The sequence below is a fragment of the Callionymus lyra genome, chromosome 14, assembly GCF_982586985.1.
Source record: "Callionymus lyra chromosome 14, fCalLyr1.hap1.1, whole genome shotgun sequence".
Taxonomy (NCBI): Eukaryota; Metazoa; Chordata; class Actinopteri; order Syngnathiformes; family Callionymidae; genus Callionymus; species Callionymus lyra.
In genome coordinates, this window is record NC_141831.1 from 22,916,795 (window position 1) to 22,942,905 (window position 26,111).

At 38.0% G+C, this 26,111-nt stretch overlaps 1 protein-coding gene and 1 long non-coding RNA gene across 2 annotated transcripts in view; both read right to left on the reverse strand.

The window, feature by feature from the left end:
• The window catches only part of camkk1a (calcium/calmodulin-dependent protein kinase kinase 1, alpha a), a 43,379-nt gene that overhangs the window by 4,024 nt on the left and 13,244 nt on the right, over positions 1–26,111 (reverse strand). The window contains exons 2-13 of the mRNA XM_087807727.1: positions 21,342–21,774; positions 19,109–19,156; positions 17,914–17,967; positions 14,131–14,182; positions 13,498–13,631; positions 10,988–11,024; positions 10,726–10,747; positions 4,658–4,746; positions 3,351–3,550; positions 1,513–1,566; positions 1,302–1,375; positions 564–651 (exon numbers count right to left, since the gene is read on the reverse strand). Of these exons, the coding sequence (XP_087663853.1) occupies positions 564–651; positions 1,302–1,375; positions 1,513–1,566; positions 3,351–3,550; positions 4,658–4,746; positions 10,726–10,747; positions 10,988–11,024; positions 13,498–13,631; positions 14,131–14,182; positions 17,914–17,967; positions 19,109–19,156; positions 21,342–21,671 (1,182 nt within the window). The 5' untranslated portion in view covers positions 21,672–21,774. The remainder of the gene's footprint in view (positions 1–563; positions 652–1,301; positions 1,376–1,512; positions 1,567–3,350; positions 3,551–4,657; positions 4,747–10,725; positions 10,748–10,987; positions 11,025–13,497; positions 13,632–14,130; positions 14,183–17,913; positions 17,968–19,108; positions 19,157–21,341; positions 21,775–26,111) is intronic.
• LOC148066494 (uncharacterized) lies at positions 6,723–10,656 on the reverse strand. The gene is made up of 3 exons (XR_015713330.1): positions 7,847–10,656; positions 7,738–7,768; positions 6,723–6,969 (listed from the first exon to the last, which is right to left on the reverse strand). It is a non-coding gene; the product is annotated as an uncharacterized LOC148066494 (long non-coding RNA).

A 26,111-nucleotide genomic window follows, 5' to 3' on the forward strand; every position in this document is an offset into this window, starting at 1 on the left:
CCATTTATGCTCAAAATGCTCAATTTTATTACTCACTTAACATAGACAGTAAAAAATTAAGTTTAAATAGCCAAATGTATTGAAAACCAAATTGAATAAATCAATAATGTATCGATTAAACGTGTCTTAAGACTCCCACTATTCCCAATAAAAAAAATGATGCAAAAGTAAAGTAACTATTTAAGATTTATTAGTAAAATAACAAGCAGAATGAGTTGGGTTTAATGAAAAAGCGACCACTTGAAAGAATAAAACAAGTAATAAATAAGTGAAAATCACTGACAATGACTATATATGTTCCTGTTGCATTTTAAATAAACGGTAATTAAATTCCCTTTCTCAATTTTTTTATTTGTTTCGTGTCAAACTGTACATAAATGTAGCGTGCATCGCTAACACTTCGTGTCACAGGAACACAGCAGGGAACGTTATCATGCCCTGCAGCCTCACCAGTTGACTAGGCTTCTCCAGAGGGAAGCCGACATGTCACGTCCTGCCCTTTAAGAAAACCCCTTATATGTCGTCGCACTAAAATGAGTTTGAAATCTGGGCTTCAGACTTACCTTTATCTCAGGAAGCGTGATCCTGACATCTGGGTTTTTATCCAGCATCTGCAGGAGGAGAGTCTTCAGCTCTTCGCTGATCTTTGGTCTGACGATTACAAGAAAGTCAGACGCCAAAGTGATGAGATTCATCTCTTTAAATTCACTTCAATTAATCATGATTAAACACTATTCTTGAATCTATTTGAATCATGTTTTATTTCTCATGATGAAACAGATTCAATGTATATGTATGAAGGCACATATGTAGCTACTAATGACTTCATTTATTTGAGATATATATATATATGCAAGTAATGTATGGGGGTGGGGAAGATTGGGGTTCAGTGACACACACTCTGTGGAAATCGTGCGTATGGGAGTTATTGATTTTGTAAATTTCCATTAGTGTGGGCTGGTTTGATGGACGACAGACGTAGCTTCCTAAAAGCATACAGATGTCTGCAATTCCATTTGACACCGCCAGGGGAAACTGCAACAAGGCATTTTTCAATCAACAAGACCCATATTTTCATTGACCGTGAGGAGGCCTGAGCTTGTTTTGATCACACGCAGGTGACATTTACCGCGTGCCGGCTGCTCTAACAAGCAATTCATAAATCTGCAGAAGCCATTGGAGAGGGAGAAAAAAATGGAGAGGCACAGGCAGGGAACAGCGTACACAGTGACCGCATCTGTGCTCGGCTGCTGCTGTCTCTTTTAATCAAGGCTGGAGGAGGATGAAGGAGATGCACTTACTGTTCGGGGAAATCCACAGGCTTGCTCCGGATTTTATTGTGCAAAGCCAATATGTAGTCGTCAATAAAGGGGCACTGCAGGTGGTGCAGGGGAGATGTAAAAAAAAACACAAGGAAGGAACATTAAATCAGTGAAGCACAAGAGAAAACAGAGAACGCAGCATGAGTGTAAACAAGGTTTGTGTCCTTCGGAAAAGTATCATTCAACTTGCCTTTCCAAATACAAAACAGTACAGCGTGACTCCCATGGCCCAAACATCCAGCGCCTGCCACAAAAACAAGATCGAGATGAATGCATCGATGAATACACACTACAAGATCAGAGCCATTATTTTATTATTTAGACTCCAGAGTTCCCCACAAGAATCACTCTAATCATCGACTGCAGCAGAGTTTGATGATTTCATACATTCAAAGAAAGATGAATGAAAGTCTGCTGCAGAGTTTGATCTGTTCTTCAATGAGAATATAGAACTATGACAAAAGTTTCCTGAAACACAAGAAGAAAGAGTCTACTCTATATTCCAACAAAATATATGTTAGGTAAGGTAAGGTAAGGTAAGGTAAAACTTTATTGAAATTGTTTTTTTCCAATAGCCACAGAAAATACAGCAATTTATCATAAAAAATAATCAAAATAAAATAAGAATAAGAAAATAAGAACATAAAGAGAAAGAACAAGATGATACAATCTAAATCTAAAGATAAAGAACATAGATCAAAGAAAAACACCAAACACAAAGCATACAAAGACTAACATAGAACAGAACATTCAGATACATTCACTCCACTCCTGCCACCGAAAATTGTACAATTTAATAGCCCGAGGAATGAATGAGTCCTTGAGTCTATTTTTTTTGCACCTGGGAAGGAGCATTCGTGCACTCATTCTGCTTCTCTGCTCACTGATGACAGTGTTGAGAGGACGTGTCCATGATGGACAGTAGTTTGTTCAATGATCTCCTCTCAGCAACTGTCACCAGTGAGTCCAGCTTCATGCCAACCACAGAGCCAGCCCTCCCGATCAACCTGTTGACACTCCTCTTGGACACATTCCCACCCCAACACACCACAGCATAGAACCGGACACTAGCCACCACAGACTGGTAGAACATGCAGAGGAGCTTCCTGTAGATGTTAAATGATCGAAGCCTCCTCAGAAGGTACAGTCTACTCTGAACTTTCTTATACACATGGTCTGTGTTGCAGGACCAGCCCAGTTTACTGTCCAGCCACATGCCGGGGTACTTTTAGTTGTCAACTATCTCCACCTCGTCCAAATATAAAAATATCAATTATGGAAGTAAAAAAGAGAATAATACACAAAAAAAGCATTTCCCAAAATATCCCAAAAAGGCAATACATTTACTGCAGTATTCCAGCAGCATGGGGCGGTAGAGTCTTAACCACTTGGTGAGAGGTGCTCTAGAATGTGCCGAACCATCTCGAGGCACAGACAGAAACACACACCAACACACTTTCAACACTTCAGAGTCATCAATTAAACACTGCTTTTGTAATGTGGAAGAAACCCAACCCAACCAAGTAGCTGACTGATAACCAATGTAATAAATGTACCTCATTAACTATTTTTTAAATATAATTTAAAAATAAACATGTGAACAATGAATGACATAAAACATATAACAAAATTTATGATCACATTTTCCCCTCAGATAAACAACTTATTGATTTATATATTGTGTCTAAAGATGAAAGACCACCATTATATTTGAATGAAGCAAGAAAAATGTAAAACACCTAAGACAAAGTAATCAAGCTTTAAAGAACATAAAACAACTCTAAAGTAAGAGGCGACACCTGCAACACAGCTCCAAATCACAGCACGAACATCCTTCTCACACCTGGTTGGTGATTTAGTTTGTGGATGATTGCAGTTTGATAGCTTTAGGAAACAAAAACGGTTTCGTAAAATGAGCATGTAACACCAGAGGAGACAGGATCATCTGACTGAACACGAAATAACTTCCTCTCTTAATCCAAAATAATTTTTCACTTGAAAATGTTTTATCAAAAGTCTGAAAAGTACCTTCCCACTGAAACTCTTCCTCTGGTCTGAGAGCGTCTCTGGGGCCATGAAGGCCGGAGTGCCTGCAGTGCTGGACAGGAGGGCGTCATTGCCTTCAAACTGGTTGCTGACCCCGAAATCTGCAATCTTGACATGGCCGTCATCGCCCAGTAGGAGATTCGATGGCTTAATGTCCCGGTGGACGATCTTCTGATAGTGCACTGAGGATTAAAACAATGCAAATAAGAGAAAAACTAAAACTGTGACACACTTTGTTTTACAAGTATCAGTGGCTGCATGAACAAAACACTACGTTGAGTTGTTTCTTCGTAAAACGTCTCTAATATTTCTTTATCTGCACGGATATAATCTTTGAATGCCCTTACATTTGTTATTATTTATAGGTTGTTGGTTTTTTAATTCACATGTAACTGAAAACAAAACTAAAAAAGGGAAATAAACCACTGTCCTAGTGTATTTTATTGAATAGTGGCAAGAGAGAGATTGTATTGTCCCATGTATTTTTTTTGTTACTGTATTTACATTTGGTTTGTTTTAATTCAAAATATACAATCATGAAAAAAAATATTAAAGCAGCTTTGGCTGTACCAGAGACTCAAATCCACCAAAATTATAAGACACAACTAGCTAAAATTATTATTAACATGACTATATATTGAAAAGCAGGATGAAGCCTAAATGACCTTTTTTTTCATCATCTGTTGTAACTCCAATAAAACCTGAATTAAAAAGCAGAAAACCAAAAAATACTGTCAGGTCAAACAAGATAAATAATGTAAACCACTTTACTTTTCACTTGTTAAAAATAGGTTTTGTAAAAGGGGCAAATGGAAGTCGTGTAACCTCTGTTTGTCATTTTTAATTTTAAGTACACAATCTACTTGAACTCCACATTCAAGGTCGGAGCCTCAGCAAGCCAAGTGATTTCTAGATGGCGTTTGAATTTAAAAATGCACAGCTCAGCTTCTCCATTTAGTCCTCCGCTGTAGTCTTGTTGGTTCACTAAGCATAAAGGTTAGAAGTCCTTTATTTTCCAAGTCCACTCTGCTGCTGCTTCTTGCAGCCCTACTGAAAAACATCCTTTTCATATGACTTGAAAAAACAGCTTTTAATGAGATTCTGCCTTTTCCTTCTTCAAACTAAATTCATCCTGAATCCAACCACTCTCAGGTGGACAATCAAGCACTAAAGACCTTTAAACTACACAAACACTGGAGAGTATTTGCTTCAGAATCAAATTGAAGCGACATTATGCAAAGGTTCCTCTGATTAAAATACACATTTGCAAAGCAGCAGGTGACACTCACAGTACTCAATACCCAGCAGGATGTCTCTGAAGTACAGCCGGGCCTGCTCCTCTGACATGGGATTCTCTGTCGGCACTTCCATCACAGGCCTGAGGAGACAAAAGGAACATTTGAAAAAATCCATTAGTGAAGTGTTCATAACAACAAGGAGCCACTTGTCCTGTCATCTTACACCAAATCCGTGATGCCCCGTCACATAGTTACAACCAGGTGCATGTGAGAATCCAAATTAGATGATCCCAGACATTCATACTAAAGCCAGCATTCTACCATCACAATCAAACATGTTTAACGGTTGAAAAAAGGTCAAATATATTTGACCTTCAGTAAAGTAGAAAAGGTTAAAAAATCCCTTAACTTAAGTTTAATGAGAACAAAAGTGTTCAAATAAATGTCACGTCATCCCTGCATACATGGAAGATGTGAATTGAAATGTAAGTGAGATACATTCACAAAGAAATCAAGCAGGACCAGCAATAAGTCTTAGAGCAACACTGTGTACATTTAGACCAAGAATTATTACATTTTAACTTCATATTTTCAGTAATAATTGCTTTATTTTTTTAACATCATAAGTCAGTAAAACTCACTACACATTATTTAAGGATGCTCTTAACTACATAACCGCCTGGGCGTCCCGCGGTCACTCATGTGACCACCACAGCGCTGAATCATCTGTCATTTAATATTAGCACCTACAGACTTAAACTCATTTTGTAAACAAATGTGCATGAGGCCTGTGTCAGTGTGAATTTTCACAACATTTACACTTTTAGAACACCAGGGAACCAGAAAATAATCTTATGTAGTGTCACTTGTAGAATGTTTACATTTCACACACATGCCTTTGACATCCTTTGAAAGAACCACAATGCAAACACATCATGATAAATATCTATCATTTTTTATTTTAAAAAATGAAATCTAAAATGCAAGTAGGGTGCCCTTGCGCCATTGACCTCTGCACTTGATCAAATGATCTGCCAAGTTACTGGTCAATCCTTATTAAAAGAGGAAGAGGGTGTTTCCAATAGGACACAATAAATAAAAGAAAATAAATGCACGTGTAAAGAAAATAAACTCCTCCTAGATTCACAGAATCTGTCAGCTAAGATAGAAGTTTGATCTTTTGTGTTCACTCCAAGTTCACTCACAATCAGGTCACTTCATTTCCCTAAAGGGCACCTAATGTGTTGACTTAAGTGTCTTTTTGCACAAAACTCTCTTCTAATAAAGATATTTACATTATAAAATCTGATTAAGCTCTGCCCACTGAAAAGTCAGTTTCGCGCAAGTAACCACGCCCACTCTGCGGTGATTAGTCAGGAGTCAAAGTGACTAGACCACACCTTTACTGACTGCTGCCTTCACAGACCCAAACAAAATAGATCAAACATGGCACATTCTATGTTAGTACCTGAGGTCAATATATCAAATACTGTGAATTGGGTCAACATGTTTATCATTTTTGAGGCGCTTGTGTGGGAATTGCATCATGATGGAAACCAACACCCAGTACATATGCTGCAGAGAAATAAATAAAGTGAGTGACTAAAGCCAAATGTTATATCAAAGTTAAGTTTGAACTCTTCAAAGTTGGGAGAATTTAGTTTAGCTGCTGCCACTCAAATACCCAACTGTAAAATTATGATAATAAATAGTAAGTTGATATACATGTATCTCAGTATAGTCAAGTGAATTCAACATCATTTATTAGCCAAGTTAATCCTGCTATTGCAGTATAAAATCTGTGTTACATGCTCTAACCTTTTTTATTCTAGGTCCTGATGTGGATTCATCAGGTAAAGTGTATCACAGAAGACCTGGGATTTGAACCAGCGTGTCTGAATTCTTACACACTACAAAATATGTATGCCATATTTAGGGCTGATTTTAACATTACTTGTTACTTCTTCTAAAATGAAAACATACATTGGATGTGGTGTAATTAAATGTATTTTTCTTTTTTACCCGGTACCTGATTCTTCAACAAGACACATGAAAGTAACATTTTATTAGAAGAAAGTAGAAGCTGCATGTAGGTCAGACAAGTTGACAAAAAACTCTTTATTCATACTTTTGGGAAATGTAGGAATTCTAGTGAACGTCATTTGTTGGAGACCCAGGTATGTCCCCACCAGTCGCGTTAGTCTTTTGAGTTCCTCCTGCCTCTCCTTCATATCAAGACACATGTCTGGCAACAAGCTCCTCCTCGGACAACCTTTCAAGGTTTGCACTTAGGGAATCTGGGATGTTGATCCGTTTCAACTCTGCTTGAAACACAGGTTTTATCAGCTCATCAGTATCAGGAACTATAAAAAGAAAAGATAATCATTTTGATTCAGTTGAAAAAACTTTATTTTAATATCAACTTGTCTTTTTGTTCCATTAGGTTTATTCAAGTTGGTGCTTCTTTCATTTGTAAGTACCATTTCCACCCCGTCATCTCGGTCCAGGCACGAGATTACCAAATAACTAGTTTTTCTTCTTGAAAAAATGTTAGTCGTTCTACCTGTCTGCAGTCCTGATAATGAACACCTCAGTTATTAGTAAAACAGTTTCAGCCAATGAGCTACTTCATCACATGTAGGGCCGAACAAAACGACAGGGCGGACCGAAATGGTACTTACAACAGCCTCGACAGTTCCTTGACCTTTCTTGTACTTGAGAAAAATCACCCTGTACCTGCTGTACCCTCTCGAGTTGAGGCTCGAGTTCGTTGCTCTGAATTCCACTTATGGACAATGGCAGGTTCCAGTTGGTGTAGAGCATGTTCTCGTAAAGAATTGTACTCGGAGATCTCAAGGTCAGCTTTTATTACATGAGAGAAGTGTTGAAGTTTATGATTGAATGTCATAATAGAATAGAATAACCTTTTCTAGCTGGATGTATGATGTACCAGTAAAATAAATTGCTGCAGAAGTCATGATGTTGCCCAAAGGTGTCTCTGACACTTCCTGAAGTGCTGACATTCTTGACAAAGTTGTTTGAACTGCACAAATGTTTGGTCAACTTTGTAGTCTTCTGACACACAGGACAGGAGTTAAAGAAAAGATGAAAGAGCGCTCTCAAGCACTCACTGTTGTACTGTCTTTGTGAGTCTCCACGCCACTGCCATAAAAGAAAACATAAAATATTGAATATATATACACACACCATACCAGATTCATGGCACTTGAAATGTCTTACCTCAGTTGGGATGGCTCTGTCAACGTATACTGAGGATCATACATCGACTCGTGTTGCACAGAGAAAGAGCTAGAGTCTCGTCTTTGATCTTCGTCCGTCAGCATCTCCAGGCGTGTTCTCTTTGCTGATCTGAACACTGGTCGGTCCAAATTACCCCTCATTGGTGTGGAACGAAGCAAAAGCTCTGAGTCTAGCTCGCTGTGTGTACCAACACTTTTGCACTTAACTGAAGCCTGTGTTGTGTTTACAATCTGAAATTTGGAGGAAAAAAAAATGGCCATTAATACAAATACAACTGATGCACTAACACACATAACACACACCTTTTTGCAGCATATTCTCACCAACACACCTGAATTAAACATATTTTTACCCTCAATAATTTAGATCTTAGATTTTTGTAATATATATCTGTGCCATGACTTTTTATTTTTTCTACAGTGTACTTTTCTATTTTGTATTTTTCCTTAACTTGTCTCTCACATTACCATCAGCATCTGTTTCTTATACTTTCTAATAGGCTGTACAGTAAATGTGAAATAAAATTAACTAGTACAACTATAGTAACGTGAGCTCTTGAAATAAGTGACTGGAAGTTGTCTTCTGGTTGTCTCAACAACAGCTGAACTCTGCTAACATCATAAAAATAGGGTTTGCTGCTTAAAGTACACATCTCAACAACAACTGTTAAATAAAGAGGATTTTGTGTCACACTGAACATGCAGGTTTAGTGTTTAACCGCTTGGTAAATATTGTTGTAGTCAGTATAAATGAATACTACACCAAACTTTGCCGACATTACTACATTGCGCTTCACTTACTATTGTAACGGGTAATGTTTCCTCATTTGGTCCATGTAGAGACTCGGAAAAGCAGTCGTTTCACAAGCAGTCTTTCGGTGAATCCAGCGTCGAACAGAGACTTGTTGTAGTCCTCAAAGTATCGTTTAAAACCAAAAAAACTCTAATTACTAGCTTATTGCATCTTCCTTGGTTGAGTCGGTGTAGAGACCAGCATTTTTGCAACCATAAAAACACGCTTTGTGAGCCATCTTGAAGAGTCTGTTGTGTAAGTGGCTAACAGATAGCAGCGAGGCGGCGCAACAAAAGCTGGTGCAGGAGGATCAGAGCCTATTATTACATCATAATGAGCACGGTTTTCTCGTTTTTTCTCGTTCTGCGAGACTTCAGACAGGGGAGAACTCATTTGAATTCATTTCAAACCGGAGCAACGACATGATGAATGACTTGGATGCATGCATTGCATGTTGGAGAGGAAGAAATCAACATTGTCAACATGTGAATAAGTCAGGAGTCGGGTTTTCATATTAGTTGCCATTTTCCATGATTTTCTGAGACTCCTGTGTTGTTCTCTGTGTTATCTTTATATTTTAAGTATATATTTTATTGAGTTTTGTTTTGATTGTTTAAGCGCTTTGTGACCCTGGTCTGGAAAAGCCCTCTACAAATATAATTTACTTACTTACTTATATGCAAGATTGCTAAATTTCACTTTGGGAAGGGAAATGGCTGATTAAATACACTCCAAGATCACCTTTATCAATTAAATCAAATTTGTTGTTCACTAAATCCTACGATGATCATAATAGCGGGATAGTTGACAACAGCAGCGATGAGTTTTTAGAAAGAAGAATAACTGTGTTTAGATGGGTTCCATAAAATACCATGAATAACATTGAGATGAAGACATGAAGACAGATTTCCCAAACACATGATCCGGGGACTGGTGGGCAATTGCTACCGAGACGCAGAGAAAGGATTAAAGATTGTGTTTTCTCTGAAGTAATGTCCTATTACCAATCCATTAGCTACTTTTATTTTTTTCAAAAAGTAAAACGTGGTTTATGTATGCATGTACCATGACTGAAACTTAATGAAACACAAACTCTACATGGTTTCGTTTTAATGTTTCTATCTGCTGGTTGGTGCAGTGACTATAAATCTGACATTAAACTCATCTGTAGTGCAAAAAAGGTTGGCTGAGGTAGACCAGTGCGATTTTTGGTTGTCGTCAGTTTATTTAAACATCTGTACCGTTTTGTGGCATAATAATTGAACCACAAACGTAAACAAGCCAGGCGGAGTACAGTGAAGCAGTGGAAGATGTGAGCGATATTACTGGATGGTGGATATTTTTAGATGGAGATGGAGTGATTAAGAAGAGCCAGTTGATCACAAACTGGAACAGATCGAAAAGCCGATATTAATTTGGTTTTAAGGTCAAAGAAACCCATACTAATAACATAACTACAGGAAATGCATCCTTACTTTTTATCTTCTCTTTTAGATACTTTAATTATTTATTATTTTTTTAATTCATAAAAAGAAAAATTAAAAACATTTATTTCTACTTATTTAGCTTTCAAACATTGTGGCCAAGATAATTAATTATCAAATATATTCAGATTTTAACTTGCAGCAGGGATGGACACGAGGAATGAGACATGGAAGGTGACTTTGGGAAGTTGTGTAACAGACAGCTGGAATGAAACAGCTGGAAGCACCATTCTATGTTGAAATTATAAAGACAAAAGTCTCCTAAATTATGGAGATGATGATTTATATTCCACAGCTCATAGTAGTTCAGGGAGAATCAGTTCCAGCATAAAGCCTTTGAACATTTTCACAGTTGACTGCAACACCTAATAGCTGTGAAAACTCAGCGCAGTTATGGATCGCTTTAAAATCCACGAGGCAGCAAGTACCGTCACTGTGTCTGTGAGCAGTAATGAGGGAGAACATGGTGGAGGACCGAGGCAGGGATGGATGGAGGGGGGAGGAATCAATGGAGTTGTGAAAGGAGGACGGATATAGTGAGCGGATAATATTTTCCAAAGAAAAAACATTTTCTCTACTCACCCTTTACGCATCAGCTCGAACACTAAAGGAAAGAAAGAGGCATTAGAACCGATGCCAGCAGTCAGATGGTTTTACGCTCAGAAAAACTGATTGATGGAGGCCTAAAGTGAACTTGTTCTTATTAATGTGAGCCTGTAGGTGAGGCTGGGGGACAAGCTGAATAATGAATCAGTCAGAGCCACATCTGATGTTGGCTAATGTGCCAACAGCCAGAGGCCAGAAAACGAATTCAAAATGAGGGTGAAGAATAAACGGTTCTTACCCATGTGCAGGTTGTCTTCAGCAGGATCATCCAGCACCTGAAACAGTCACACATCAATGCTATTTCAAATTAGATATATCAAAAATCTTATTATTATTTTGTGTAATGTTTCTTATGATTTGGGGAGAAAATGTAAATTTTTAAGGGGTAATAAACTATATAAAAAGGAGAAGATGGTTCTAAAACAAAGAACTATAATAGGCATTTAATGCTTCTTAAGATAAATGGTAAAAATAAAGTGATAAAGTATTGTCAGAAATATGATTGGTTGTATAGTTTTACTCACTAGGGCCGCATAAATACAGTCTAAGGGCAGCATGTGACCCCCAAACCGCACTTTGGTTTAGATCAAGTATAATTTGAATGTATTTATCAGACCAGCCTCGACTTCTGCTAGTTTCTACAAACAAACATTGAGTGATTGACTCAGCGGCTCGGTTCGCAGTCATATACAGTATTGATTTTTATTCTGTAGTCAGACCTCCCAAAACTACAGCTTAAGGCAAGTTCAATTCTAGACTTTATAATAACATTGTATAATTAAATGTAAGAACAGCTCGACAATCGACCAAAATTGAAAATCAATTATTGAAGCAAAGTTGTTTTTTGAAAATGTCCTGCACAAAGAACACCGGGCCTCGTACAAGGCCTTGAAAATAATGTTGGTTGGACAGCCAATTCTCATTGATTTTACACTTCCCCATGTTTGCAAAAAGAAGACATCTCTACAATAAGTTAAAATGAACGATTTTGAAGTAGACATGCGACGTATCTTAGCGTAAAGGCTGAAACCACTTTACATTTTTGATAGTTCAGCTATTGTGCAACAAGGTCTCCTGGATCATGGACTACCTCACTAATCGACCACAGTACATCATTCTGAAGGACATCACGTCTGACACTTGGGTGTGCAGTACATGAGCACCTCAGGGGACAGTACTGGCCCCTCTCCTCTTCACCATCTACACTTCAGGCTCTGACCATTTAAAATCTGCAGGAAACTCTTCTGCATGTTCTATCAGTCTGTGGTGGCCAGTGTCTTGTTTTATGCTGTGGTATCCATCTATCTATCAGTTGTTAAAAATGTATATATAAATGTTACAGGATATTTTGAGATTTTAAACTAACATTAAATCCTATGCGTGTTCATGTGACGTGTTCAATTTAAAACTTGTAATAAAAAATAATTTGATGAATGAAATAGAAATTATGAATAAATTAATGAATAACAAATATGCATTTTACACAGTACAGAGTATGACCCTGATAATGAAGGATTGTAAGGCAGGCGGAGTGTAGCTGACATGCTGCTCTTAATTTGAAAGCCGGAAGTTTTTTTCCTACTTCTAAGTGATGTTTGGGGAATTTCCCGTGGCGTTGACACTCTAGATTAAAGTGATAAGTGCATGAATAGCGAAACCTGAACGATTATTATCTTGATCGCAGTACAATGTCAGCACTGTTGTAGTAAAATGTTGTTATGCGCTTTGTGACCCTGGTCTGTGTTTAATGATTAGTTAGAGACTCAAAGACCCGCCTTATGTTGCTTTTGATTGGATACTATTGTGCTGTACCTTCTGTGATTGGCCAAAGTTTATTATCATTAAAAGCAAACAAGAGTATTATATTGGTAAATTTTCTAATATAAATGCTTCAATTAAAAGATAAATTTGTACAAACAGACACATACTGATGAGTACAATTGAGGTCCAAGATCTATTAAAGAGACACTTGACAAAATTGACATAAAACAAATTTGAATATAGCTCTATAAGATGTCATTAGTGAGAGTCTGTTCACTAATGAAGCAGAAGATTTGCACTTTAAACACCATCAGAAGCTCATCGTGATCTGAAGACTCTGCAGCCTTGAGTGGCAAATATCCGGATTGTGTTTCGTGCAGCTGTGATCTCTACAGACTCTTTGGCGGATGACGGGAAAGGCGACTCATCCGATGATTAGACGGACAAGCAGAGTCTCATAGGAATAAGTCTCCTGACTAAATCGTCTTCGTCGTCGCTTGTGACCAGAAGAAGAAGCCTCACATGAGGCTGTCAGGAAAGCAACGGTGTCAGAGGTACACTGGAGCGACAGTGATCTGCTTCTAATTCTAAATGACATTCCTGGCAAAGTGCACACTTGATGGAGCCAGGCAGTTTTCCTCCTGACTGGCTCTGGGTGTTTAGCCCTCCATAACTCCTGCACTCGCTCCCGCCATCTGGCCAAGGCTGCATAACAACTCTGATTATATCTCAAGGGAGAAGCAGGCGTCTTAAAACGGACTCTCGCCTTACATGTACAAACGCCTCCGAGGAAGCCTGCTTCGTCCATTTTTTTCTGTTTCATAACTGACAGCCTCAGTTGTTGGAAACAGAAGAAGCTGTTAAGTGGGAGGAAGACTTGTTTTGAAGTTCCTGCAGAGCCATTGATGTATCCTCTCACTCCTCTCTGACTTTCACAGACAAGGGCGTTTTCACAAGTACCACAGGTAGATATTAAAAGTTTCTTACCTCCACTAGTTTGACGATGTTGACGTGGTCCAACTTTTTTAGGATTGCAATCTCTTGGTAGACTCTTTCCAAGGGTCCCAAGATTTTAGGCTGCTCTCCTTGGGCTGCTCTGGGTCCTCTGGGTGGTGGACGACCTGGAAATGGAAATCGCAAGTCAATTATTATTAGCATTAGTATTCACTTTGAAAACCCCCAGTTGTGCCAATTTATACTGTAAACACATTCTGACATTAACAATGTTTTTTAATTAAGAAAACATGTAAAGAAAACTTTTTAAGTACAGAAAGTCTTTCAATTTCATACAATATGTTGTTTTTATTCTTGTATTACATTATATTTTTTTCAATTTTACTCTACCTGTAGATTCATCTAAATATGTTATTTATATATTAGGGTTCAAATGTCCTAATCGCGTTTTCCTTTATGATTTCTTAACATATTTAAATTGACCATTAGTCTTCTTGGTTTTAAATGTCAAGTTTTCACTTCATGCCTAATCATGACTGTAGCGATGTTCCGTGTGCAGTCATGACATTTTGTAAATAAAAACAAGATGTCGCTTCAGTTTCTTTGTAAAATAAACTTTATAAAGATGATGATTGACAAGAACAAAGTTTAGTGAGCGAGACTTACGTGGAAAGCCACACTGCTTCATTAGTTTCTTCTTGGAGAAAACTTTCATGGCCTAAAAAAAATGAGAGCATTTAAAGGTTAGTTATGATTTTCTTGCATTGCTTGTGACCAGCAGGACTTAAACAGTGAATAATTAAATCAGTGTTTAGAGCAGTCGCACCCTGAACATCCTTTAATACAGCATAACACTTTGTTTTACTGATAATACAATCTCTATATTATTGCGCAATATAAAACATTTTTTGTTTTATATTCATGTTATTTTTTCAGGTTCTTACAGTATTTAGTGTTCAGGTCATTTTACTTGTTTGTGGTAAATAACTAATTTCTCAGAATTTATCGATCTGTCTAGTAAACAAAAAGACCATTTTATTTTCTAACATTTTTAGGAAGCGTGATGATGAACAGATGAGCAATGCAAATTCAAGAACTTCCTCCTTTGCTTACTGTGCATGTTGCAGGAGCCAATACTACCTCCGCAACCATGACTCTCTCCTGCTCTTCAAATCACAACTCAAAACCCACCTGTTCCGCATTGCATAGCCCTCTTAACCCTTTCATCCAGTATTACCACCTTTTTTAACAGTGTTGTTTTATGCTCCAGCTCCTGCTTTATTCTATTGTAAGTAATTAAGTGAGTAATAGTTACTTGTAAAGTATTGTTTCATTTCATTGTTTGTATCTGTGAAGTGACCTTTTTAAAAGCCCTTTTATATAAAATGTATTATTATTACTGTTACTATTAAGCTCATCAGAATATGACTAGTAATGATATAGTTTTTAAATGCTAAAACAAGATAAAATATTTTACATTTCTCAGGATGAGTAAAAAAATACTTAACTAATGGTTTTTCATTTTAAAACATATTTCCGCTTGTTGAAATGTGCGGATAACTACAATAAATTATATTTTACAAACTGTTAAAAAATACATTATTTTGGTCCCATTCTGAAGGGTAAATATTTATCTTTGATATGTCTTGAATGCATCCCAATGTCCGTCATGGCAACCACCAGACGAAAAGTGTTACTCCCTGAGGTGATAGAAGCAGTTTACACAACAAACAAGATCCTCCCTGAAGACCCACTTTTCACTCAGTGAACGTCGTAAAAACACCTTCGACCATCAATCAATGTTTTAGACTTTTCAATCAGCAAGAACCACCAAAAAAATCCTTATAAGCCACAGCGGAATGACACTTGTGGCTTTCAATAGTTGGTGTTCAGATCCAGATTTGTCACATGATTTCATGTCTGACGCCAATTCATGAATCCGTCATACATGCCATGCAATACTCCAATACATGAATTAAATCATTATTTATAAATTCAGCTTCCACATATTTGTTCTAATGCCTGGTGACATCTGGGAAGCTTGAAAATAAAGCAAATTACACTTGCCTTGTTGTAAGTGCCAATCAAAGTGTGAACATGGCACTCGGCCAACACGTGAAAGCACCGCTAACATATGTGGAAATGAAGAGACCCTGGTTTATACGCTTGAAAGCAACACTCGAACGCAACACTTGTTATGATGATGATGATGCACATTTGCACTCAAGCGATCAAGTGTGAAAATAAACAAATTACCAACCACAACACAAATGCTTGCCAGATGCAATTCTCACTCGTGCTGGAGTGCATAAAAATAACCACAATAAAATGGCTACATTAATAATCTCATGCTTCTGCTTTGATAAATTCCCCAATTTTTCAGTCTTTCCGTTAAAAAAACACATAAAACTCCATCTTTAATTAAATAATCTTCCAAAAATCAGATTAGATTTTCATGAACAGATAATAATCAATGTATATGTGTCTTTTATGATGACTTTGTAAATAAAATATTCTTATATAAAAAAAAGAATTCCTTCATTAATATTACACAACTAAAGGAAGCAGAACCTCAACCACTTTACAAAAGATCTCTGATCTGGTAAACATTGAAGGCCTTGGAGGATCAAATAAGCCAACCAAAGGGGGGACGATCTGAGCCAACAAAGGGGCCCGTTTTCTTCACACCTATGTGAGATGTTATCCTTTGATTACTGCTATTCAAGAAATAATTTCCATCTACGCGCTGTGGAAATGGCTCATTCTCTGGAAGCACAAGCTCAATCTTGCCTTCAGTTCAGTGTCCTCTGTGTCATTTCTGTTCAAAGGGACTGATGATGAGGTTTGTTCACATTTTAATGGATCATCTTGCCAGTTGAAGGTGTTAAAGGTAGAGAAATAAATGTTGTAGTTTGGAGGACACTCGGGTGAAGTTGATATGTTGAATAACAATAAATAACGCTACTGCAATTTTATGTGATATCAATTATTTTATTATTCCTTTTTATTATAAAATGAGGTTTTAGGTTCTCTGTAATCAGAAGTTCATGATAAATAAGGGCTGAACCATTTTTGTTGTTTACCAATTTTGCGATTTAATTCAGTATAACATTTTTTTTTGGGGGAGGTGGAGGGGGGTAATTATATCGTAGCCTGTATGTCATTGCGGAGAATTGTTGTGAAATAAAAGTAATAGAAACTGAGACTCATCAGAGAGGTAACATTTTTGCAATCTTCTATTTTCCAATTTAATTGAGCCTGTCGAATTGTAGCCACAGTTTTATGTTCTTAGCTGACAGGAGTGGCACCAGGGGTGGTCTGCTGCTGCTGTAGCCCATCTGCCTCAAGGTTAGACGTGTTGTTCAGAGATAATCTTCCGCATACCTCGGTTGTATCGAGTGGTTATTTGAGTTACTGTTGCCTTTCTATCAGCTGGAACCGGTTTGGCCATTCTCCTCTCACCTCTGGCATCAACAAGGCATTTTCACCTAAAGCAGACTGACTGGATATTTTTTTTTCTTTTTCGGACCATTCTCTGTAAACCCTAGAGATGGTTGCGCGTGAAAATCCCAGTAGATCAGCAGTTTCGGAAATACTCCAACAACTATTCCACGTTAAAAGTCACTCAAATCACCTTTCTTCCCCATTTTGATGCTCTGTTTGAACAGCAGCAGATCGCCTTGAGGATGTCTACATGCCTAAATGCATTGAGTTGCTGGCATGTGGATTGATTTGAAATTTGTGTTAACAAGCAGTTGGACAGGTGTGCCTAATAAAGTGGCCAGTGAGTGTATATCTTTCATTTGAGTGCAATTGGCGTCATGGCTACACCATTGAAATATGTAAACATGTTACTTTGCACTTTAAAACATAAAACAAAGAAAAGAAAAACCCTGCAAAAGGTGCTTAATCTCTGTCCGCTTTTATTTTTGCTGCCACCTACTACTGTGGCGTGATTGTAAGCATTTCTTTTTTTCTCTCATTGGTCATCTAAACATGGTGGTAGTTATTGGACATAGTTGGGATTCATGGAACAACGTAGTGCGCCTTCTTTTCCTCGACACATATACAAATGGTGATGTATGCATTGATTATGTTTTTTCATATTCTTAAATAATCATTCAAAAGTACTTGTACTCTCCCTTTGAATCCAAATGTGTCAATGAAGTAAAGAGGCCGGTGAAAAGATTGAAAATAGGGACCCCCAAATCACACACACACACACAAAAAAAAAAATCAATACAGCGGTGATTCTGTCTAGACAGTGGAGGTCGAGGGGCTGGATGAAATTTAAAAGAATAATGGCAGCGAGGATCAGATGAGAGAGCAGGATGAACGACATTCATCCTTTAAAACTCCCATCAAAGTAAACACTGGAACAATAAATCACATTTTATAATAATTTCTGTAGATATTTTCAGCTTGCGTTTCAGGTACATACGGACTCACATAGTGCTTGTCCTCGTCCTCATTGTAGGCAAGTTTGACCACACCGTAGGAGCCCTGCGAATCACATGACACAGACGATGCATCGGTAACAGGAAAACAAATAGTTATGTCGATAACAGATGGCAGAGCAAACAATGTTTTAAAAGCAGCACTTTTATTCCAACACATTTGTCTTCTTCAGCTTCCCACACACGCTCTGGCTCTGGATGTACCATGTGGTGCGGTGCTGTCTATTCATTTTCTTTGTCCGCGTTTGACACACAAAAGAGGCTATTTCGACTCAGTATATACTTGTCACTGCACTATATACTGTTATGAAATACTTGAGGTTAAAGGTCATTAGCAGATAATACAGCAGATGTATTGCTTTGTGAAGAAATGAAAAAAGAGGTTATTTAAGTCAAGGGCAAATAATATTGATTTGAGTGTCTCTTAAATCGTTCTTGGACCTCCATTGTACTCATCAGTAAGTGTCTGTTTGTACAAAACTCTTTTCATTTAAACATGTATGTGCTTAATCCCCATCCACTAAAAATGCATTGTTTTTCTGGAGCTGAAATCTTGTTTACCATAACCACGGCCACTCTGCTGTGATTGGTCAATAATGAAGGTTTGTCACAGCGCATCATCAATCCCAGAAGTCTCTACCTCCAAGGGAATTATTGTATAAACAAAGCTGGATGTCATTACAGCTGACTGGAAGAGTGAAGCCATTATTATGTCATAATTGACTCTCGTAACCTCTCATTTGCCAAGATTTTTATAAAGTAATTACCGGAGCATCATAATAATGAGGGAAGAGGAGAGTTCAACATTTCAAAGTAAAGGGAGTAGTTGTTTTACATTATGACCTTTAAGGCTAATAGACAATTCTCAATAAAGAGCAATGTCAAAAATTGATCCATGAAACTTTGTAAAACCAAATATCTTAAAAACTTTTTATCTATGCATTAAACTTAAGGTTTGAATCCAAGTAGATTAATTTAAATGTTGATGTATTAGTTATTTTAGACAAGTAACATTATTGACAATTCCAACAAGAGTAACACTATTTTAAACTCTTGCGACCATAACTCCTGACATATATTGGCGCCTTTTGTGATCGAGTTTGTTGCATTTCATATTCAATGGTCGTTAAAAAGAAACCACCACAGTTAATGTAATACAAAACAAGTAATGTTAACATATACCTCACCTTTCCAATCTCACTCTTCAGCTTGTACTGATTTAACTGGATACAGTCCTGCAGGAGAAACACACAAGAGCGTCGAGAAGCATCAATAACAACATCATCACGGCTGTCACAGCACTTCCATCATCAACCAGGAAATAGAAACAAGCAGTGCTTTCAGTGTCAGGTGGCAGTTGGGTAAAAAAAAAGTCATGTCACTGTCTGGAGTTCATGTTTACTGTCTGCTTGTCCATTACACAGCCACTGCCTCGATGGCTGATTAGCAGTTCCATAGCAACCAGCGCCACATTGTTAAGTCAGTCGCGGAAATGGATGGAGAAAGAGGCACAAATACAAAGATCAGCATAAATCAAATGTCAGATACAAGAGGATTAACAGCCTGATGTGGCAAGAGTACACAGCCACACCAGAAGAGACTAAAAGCGTTGCACATTCTCACCGTTCACAAATGTCCTTTACTCATCACCAAGTCTTTTTTCTTTTTTAAAATCTATTCATACGGAAGATTGCATAATACAACGCCTATGCCTTTTGATCTGCTCCTGTGCCACTGTGGGTATGAGGAGAACACAGTGGGCAGGAATCTTCACCAACATCTCTTGCACAAAATGACCAAAGAAAAAGAAGAAAATAGGGCAACGGCGGATAAAAGGGGAAGTCAAACGAGGGGAAGTCAAAGAGAAGAGCTGTAGGAGGGATTGTGCAAAGGACCAGAGTTGGGTGCAGTTTCCTGGCACTCGCTCAGAGAACACAGCGCTGCAGTTAATACTCTGTCAGAGCGGATGGATAAAAGACGGCCAAATGCATCACCGCCCGCCTGCACACACGGAGAGCTTTTACCCACAATCACAAGGACTCCTTCCAAATATTTACAGTCCTTGTCCATCTCTCTGCGTCTGCTTCTGTGCAGCAACGGATCACATGCTCAACTATTTTTAATGTACACGACACACCTGATAAATATTAGTGCGGAAGGAAACGGATCTGCGTCATTTGAAAGGTCAGCACAAATCAGAGAGTCTTCAAATGGACTGCGAGACATATTTAAGGAATAAAACTGAGTCAGAGACACTTTTCACTGTGTGGATGTTAAATGACAATCATTTAATAGATTGATTGGTAGATCATAGATTTATCAAGAATTTTAATAGTTATTATATTAATAGTATTTATAATAAATATATATCTATAAAAAAAACAGTACGCTGGTTTTAAATATCTATTTAAAGGTGGTATTCCTGGATTTTGTTATATTTAGAAATAATAATGACTTACTTATATTCTTCCAAATTCCCTTCAAACCATACATGCAAACAACTAGTTAAATCATACAGAAAAAGAAAAAGAAAAGGTGTGAATATAGAAATAAAGAAAATAATTTCAAGGATTGCTAGTGAATAAAACAAGAGGCAGAAATCATTTTTTCCATGACTATATACATAAAAAGGCCTGACTTTATCAGGAGCTCAAGGAGCCTCCGGTGTACCCTGGCAGTCGGCACAGACCGCAAACAACCACGTCAGCTGGAATTAAAATCAGAAGCTGTCAGCACAAGGCTAATGTTCTTTTAGAAATGCTGCACTTTCCAACTTTATTGTTCCATCAAACTTTAGAGTGGAAGTTTAGCATTTCCTTCATGGTTCATTGAGGATTGTCTTTTCATTTTCGAGTGAAAGAGGACATGCTGCAAATCTCTCGGGTCTTAGCCATATCTGCAACTGTTCCACTTCCCGAAAATCTTTTCTAGTGATCGGTCTGAGGTGGAAACAGTTGGTATAATCGTGAGTCGTTTGTATTCCACAGCGAGCTCATTCTTCCAAATGTGTTTGTGGCATATTAAATCTGCAGTTTTGCATTTACTACTGGAATACTTCTGCAGTTTGTATTAAGCCAAGATCCCTAACTGAAGGGTTTTTCCTTCATGGATTTCCTGTTATGTTACTGGGTTTGTTGGACACACAAGCTGTGATCAATTAAGATCAATCTTTAAGTCTCGTAAGCGTTGCAGTTCTCTCATTACTCTCACCATCCGACAGCCAGTTCTACCCCCAAAATTCAAGGCTTTTCAGATGAAAGCCAAAAAGAGCTCCGATTAATTATTAATAACTTTGAATATTCCTCAGGACTATAAAAACCACAGACAACAAACTGAGGGTCTGTTACAGTACGCACTTCACAAATATCAATTAAACCGACATTTAATTTGATCAGCTGAAATCAAGAAAAAGGGGTTTACCTGCGAGTCAGATATGGACACACGTTTCGACTCCACAGTGGGTCTGCGAACCATCCGAGGTGAGGTCTGTGAACAGTTCCCCCCCGTGCATGACGACACACAGGTGCCCCTTTCCTGCAACGACAACTTCCTCCCGGACAGGTTAGGCCGGACAGGATGGATGCGTTTGGGTTGCGCCCCGGCCTGCTGCCCTCCTCCATTCTTCATCCCGTTGGCTGCGGGACCACTGGTGTCTCTAGTGGTCAAGCCAGACATGGCGTCTTCGAGACCACTCATCTGTTCGCCAGGAGGCTCCAGAGGCTCTTGCGAGGCGTCGCTGCTCATGGCCATGGTAGTTTGGTGTGCCACAGGAGGATTTAGGGTTGTCCACCACAAGCATCAATGTGACGTGACCCGGCCAAAGACTAGCATTTGTGGCGCATCATCAGCAAACCTGCAAACATTGAGAGTCAGTTAGGCCAGAGTTGATCCATTTTCTTAAAGATGGCCAATATTTGGGTAAAATGCTGGGTTCTGTTCTTGGCCCAATCCTATTTACTATATGCTTCTTTTAAGCAACTCGATCAAAATCACTCTAAAAACTTTTATCGTTATGCTGATGATATTCAATTGTACGTGTGATGAATAAAGCCATATGAAAGTAATCAGGTAACACAAATACAATCCTGTATTACAGATTTCAAGTCCTGGATGACCCAAAACGTCATTTTACGGAACCCAGATAAAACGAAAAGGTACTCATAGTTAGTCTAAAACATCTTTGAAATTCCCCATCTAATGATAAAACCTTTCATAATGGACGTGCTCCTACTTCACCTCTGTTAAGAATCTTACTTTGATCAGAATAATTTAACTCACACATGACACAAATCTCAAGGACGTCTTACTTTCACCTTCGTAACATTTCAGAAATCAGGCATTTTCTTCCTTTGGATGTCGCTGAGCCGACACACATCACAGATCTAATCCAAACATGTCAGCCTTCTAGGATGTTATGATCCTTAAATTCTCTCCCAGCCAGTCATAGCAGCAGGCCGTCGACACCGAGTCAGGTTCTGCTTAAGGTTTCTGCCTTCTGAAGGGTTTTTTTTTTCTTTGCGACTGCAATTCACTCATTGTTGATTCGCTGGAATCCATTTTTTCTTTTCTCAAATCTAATCCTTCTTTAACTGGAAAGTGTCCTGAGATAACTTTGTTTTCACACACATAAAACTGTCCTTTTCCTGTGAAGACAAATATTAAAAGTAATAATTACTTCAATGTTGTTTCGATCATGTAGCTGTTGTGTGTGACCATTTAAAAGGATCCAAATGACGATCACTGAAGCATCCTGGAGAGATATTTGAAAGGCTTCCGTTCTCAAAGGAAAACACATCGGACCAGAGAGACATCATTTCCAGAAATGGAAACACAAAAATAGGTCATGAATTCGGTCTTCTTGTGTGAGGTCATTCCATGAAATTGTGTAACATTTGAAGGCACTTCCCCATTTCATGTCTGTGCCTAAAGCAGTGGCAGACTGTTGATGATGCAAATATCAAAGTGTTGTAGTCAGCCAGATCGTTTCATTCTGCAGACGGAGGAAGACAGATATGCAAAGTGAGTGCAGCCATCTGAGGACAATTGCACTTTAATCCCAGATTTAACAACCAGATTTAGAGAGAACATGAGCCATGAAAGGATGCATCATTACAAAAGTATTTATATATAAGCCTAGAAAAAGTAATTCATGATTCCAATTTGGCAATTTTTTATGCGGAACTATGTTTATCTTGCTGCAAATGGAATAGATGGAGTGGATTTAAACATTGACATTCACCATCAATCCTCACTCTAGCAGGCAGCACCTGTTTTTTCATGCTGAAAACACAGACGGATACATATTTTTAATCATTAAGCAATGACTAATGCATGTGTCAGACTTTCACCTAGAACAAAAAGAGTAGCACATATTCATCTTCATATACTATTTTTCTGTCTAGAGAAAGCCTTAGTACACATCGTTTTCATCCCTTCAAACAGTTCTTTTTTAGAAAATTAGTAGAGTGGATTGAAAAGGCTAGCTGTAACTCACTTGACACGAACAAACTGTCATATTTCAGCAAAACCACTCCAACGTGTCATTATCCGTCTCTTCAAAGCAAATCCCAACACCTCGCCACATCACTCCAAAACGCTGAAAGAGTATTCATGATGGCTTTCTCCACAATTATTTAAATATTAAAACACATTTGAGGTTTTAGACATAAAATTATATTTTCAAATGTAGTTGTTGCTTACATTTGGAGTGTGTGTATACTTCCTCAACTGACTCGTTCCCTCATTAATTTAATGCAGTGTTATAATTTATCTGTTCCAAATAATAACTATGACCAAAAAAGAAATGTTTTCGTGTGTGTTCAAGCACAGTCTACTACACCAGAATCAAAGTCAGGAAACTACAAAGTTTTTTCTTGGAATTGGACAAGATGTATGAAAGACTAATCAAACCTGCTCTTTTGTTTGTTTGCATGTTTTCTTCACAAGCAAGTTTTTGTTTGCAGTCACAGGTGACTTTCCTTTTTTGCAGAAGCACAAACATTCTCAGTTCGCCCAAAAACAATCCTACAAGAACAACAAGTTCTGTAAATGTATTTAAGTCTCAGGGTTAACAGCTTTAGAAGCAACATTGTTTGGATTTTTCTTATCTTATCCTACCAGAGTAGAATTTAGGTTTAATCCACACAGATTCCAAACGTCACTCTCCAGCGTCAGTACCACCCGTCATTTAAGAGATTATGTGCTGTTGCTTTTTAAAATACAAATCAATGAGCCACAGTTTCCACTTGAAATAATATCCAGTCTGGAGTCTTTGCATTTTCAAGGTTTAAAAATGTGAGTCAGTTTCCTTGTAACATTATGAATGCTTCAAAGAAGTATATGCCTTCAAATCATATATAAATCAAATCAACTTGGCAACCATTTTCACCTGATATTCTTAAACAATAATCAAGGATCACACAAAGTTCTCTATCCTCAGGAGGGCAGACATTTTTAGGTTTCTTTCCCATTATCGCACTGTAAGGAATTCAGTGGATTCGTTCAGAACAACCTCCAGCTCAGTAAATATCACATTCAGTGCATTTAAATGTTGAAACTAGTTCCCCAGACTCCATTAGTATCACACTTTCACGCCACACCTACATTTATCAAACGGTTTTGTGTGCACTTAAATCATTCATCTGAATGTGTGATCAAGATTCAACATTTATTGTCATTATTCTTGCAAGAAACGAATGAAAGTCGAAACACCATTAGATGAATGGATGCTTTCAATACGTTCATCACACGGCAGCACCAGCAACCCTCAACCACTTGAAATGTTGCAATTTCATCATCATTAAAACATAGGCAGACAAATAATGAGGTGTCGACTTTAATATATGCATATGAAAATTAAGTGTTTCCCAAAAGTGACAGTTCTTGTTGAGCTGATGGAACACAGTTGCTGCAGAGTTAATTAACGCAGAAGTGATTGAAGTTCACCCGGCAAGCCAGGGAATCCATTTGGTGACATTAGCAAAGCACTTTAACTCATTACTCATCTTCTATTTGTCCTTTCCATCATTCTGCAGCGTGGCAAGAGCAAACAAGTGTGAAATACTAACAAGCACTTCTGTTTACAGCCAGGAAATGCAAGAGACTGGATTCACAACAACAAAAAGTCCAAGAGAAGTTAAAGAAATCACGAGGCAGTCAAACTTTAACTCGTATAGATGGTCTTCGGAGTGAGAGGAGCCGCCTGTTAAGACAACACTTCAGCAGGGCTGTGTTACGAGAAACAGCAGAATAACAACGATTCCCCCATACATAAAGATTCCACCATTATTTATATAAAACTATGACGCGCAACGACAGGAGAATCGTACCGATCACACATACACAACATATCAACCTTAATAAAAACTGTTTAGGCAACACTTAATATAGGGAGGAAATATCAATCAATATTATCAGATTAAGTATTAAGAGAAGGAAACTAAGATCTAGGATAAGTCTACCAAATCTCAAGAAAAATTAAGAGGATTTGTCAACAAAGATTAAAATAAGTCCACCAAAGGTATATGTAAGCTTAAACAATTTAGTCCATTAAAAATCTTAATCGGCTCGGCTCCACGAATAAGTCGTTTTTTTTTTTACATCTGTATCCAAATATATCAGTTCCTCTTCAGCCATGGGTCATATTTTTAAATATTTTGTGCCACCAACACAGTGCTTATCCAACCTCAGGACACAACAGGAACAAGTCCATTAACTCCAAGTGTTGCTTATCCAAACAAAGGACACGTGCATGTCACTTTGCGTAAAGCCCGCTAGCCAATCTACTCATTAAAGAGAGCCGACTGGTTTGCGCATCAGTCTCTATTCGCTTAAAGGGCAGGAACGCCAGCCATCTTGATTCTGCAGGCCTACCGAGTGATTGATGACATCACAGGCCTGCTGAAACATGATTGGATAAATCCTCCCAATACATTTGATATTTGACACGCCAAACACCATAATAACATGGATATAATATGCGTAACACACAATATACATTTGCTTTCCCCGAGTATGTTGGGGCCAGCAGAGAATCCTTTGCTGGGTCCACCACTGCAGGGACACCATTACAGCTCTGCTCTCAATCCCTAATTTAGTCATTATGACAAAGGCTAACGCACGATTTGTCCTTCTCCTCTTCATCTGGAAGTGCTTAACCATCTTTTATTAGCACTTAGTGTCTCTCACTCG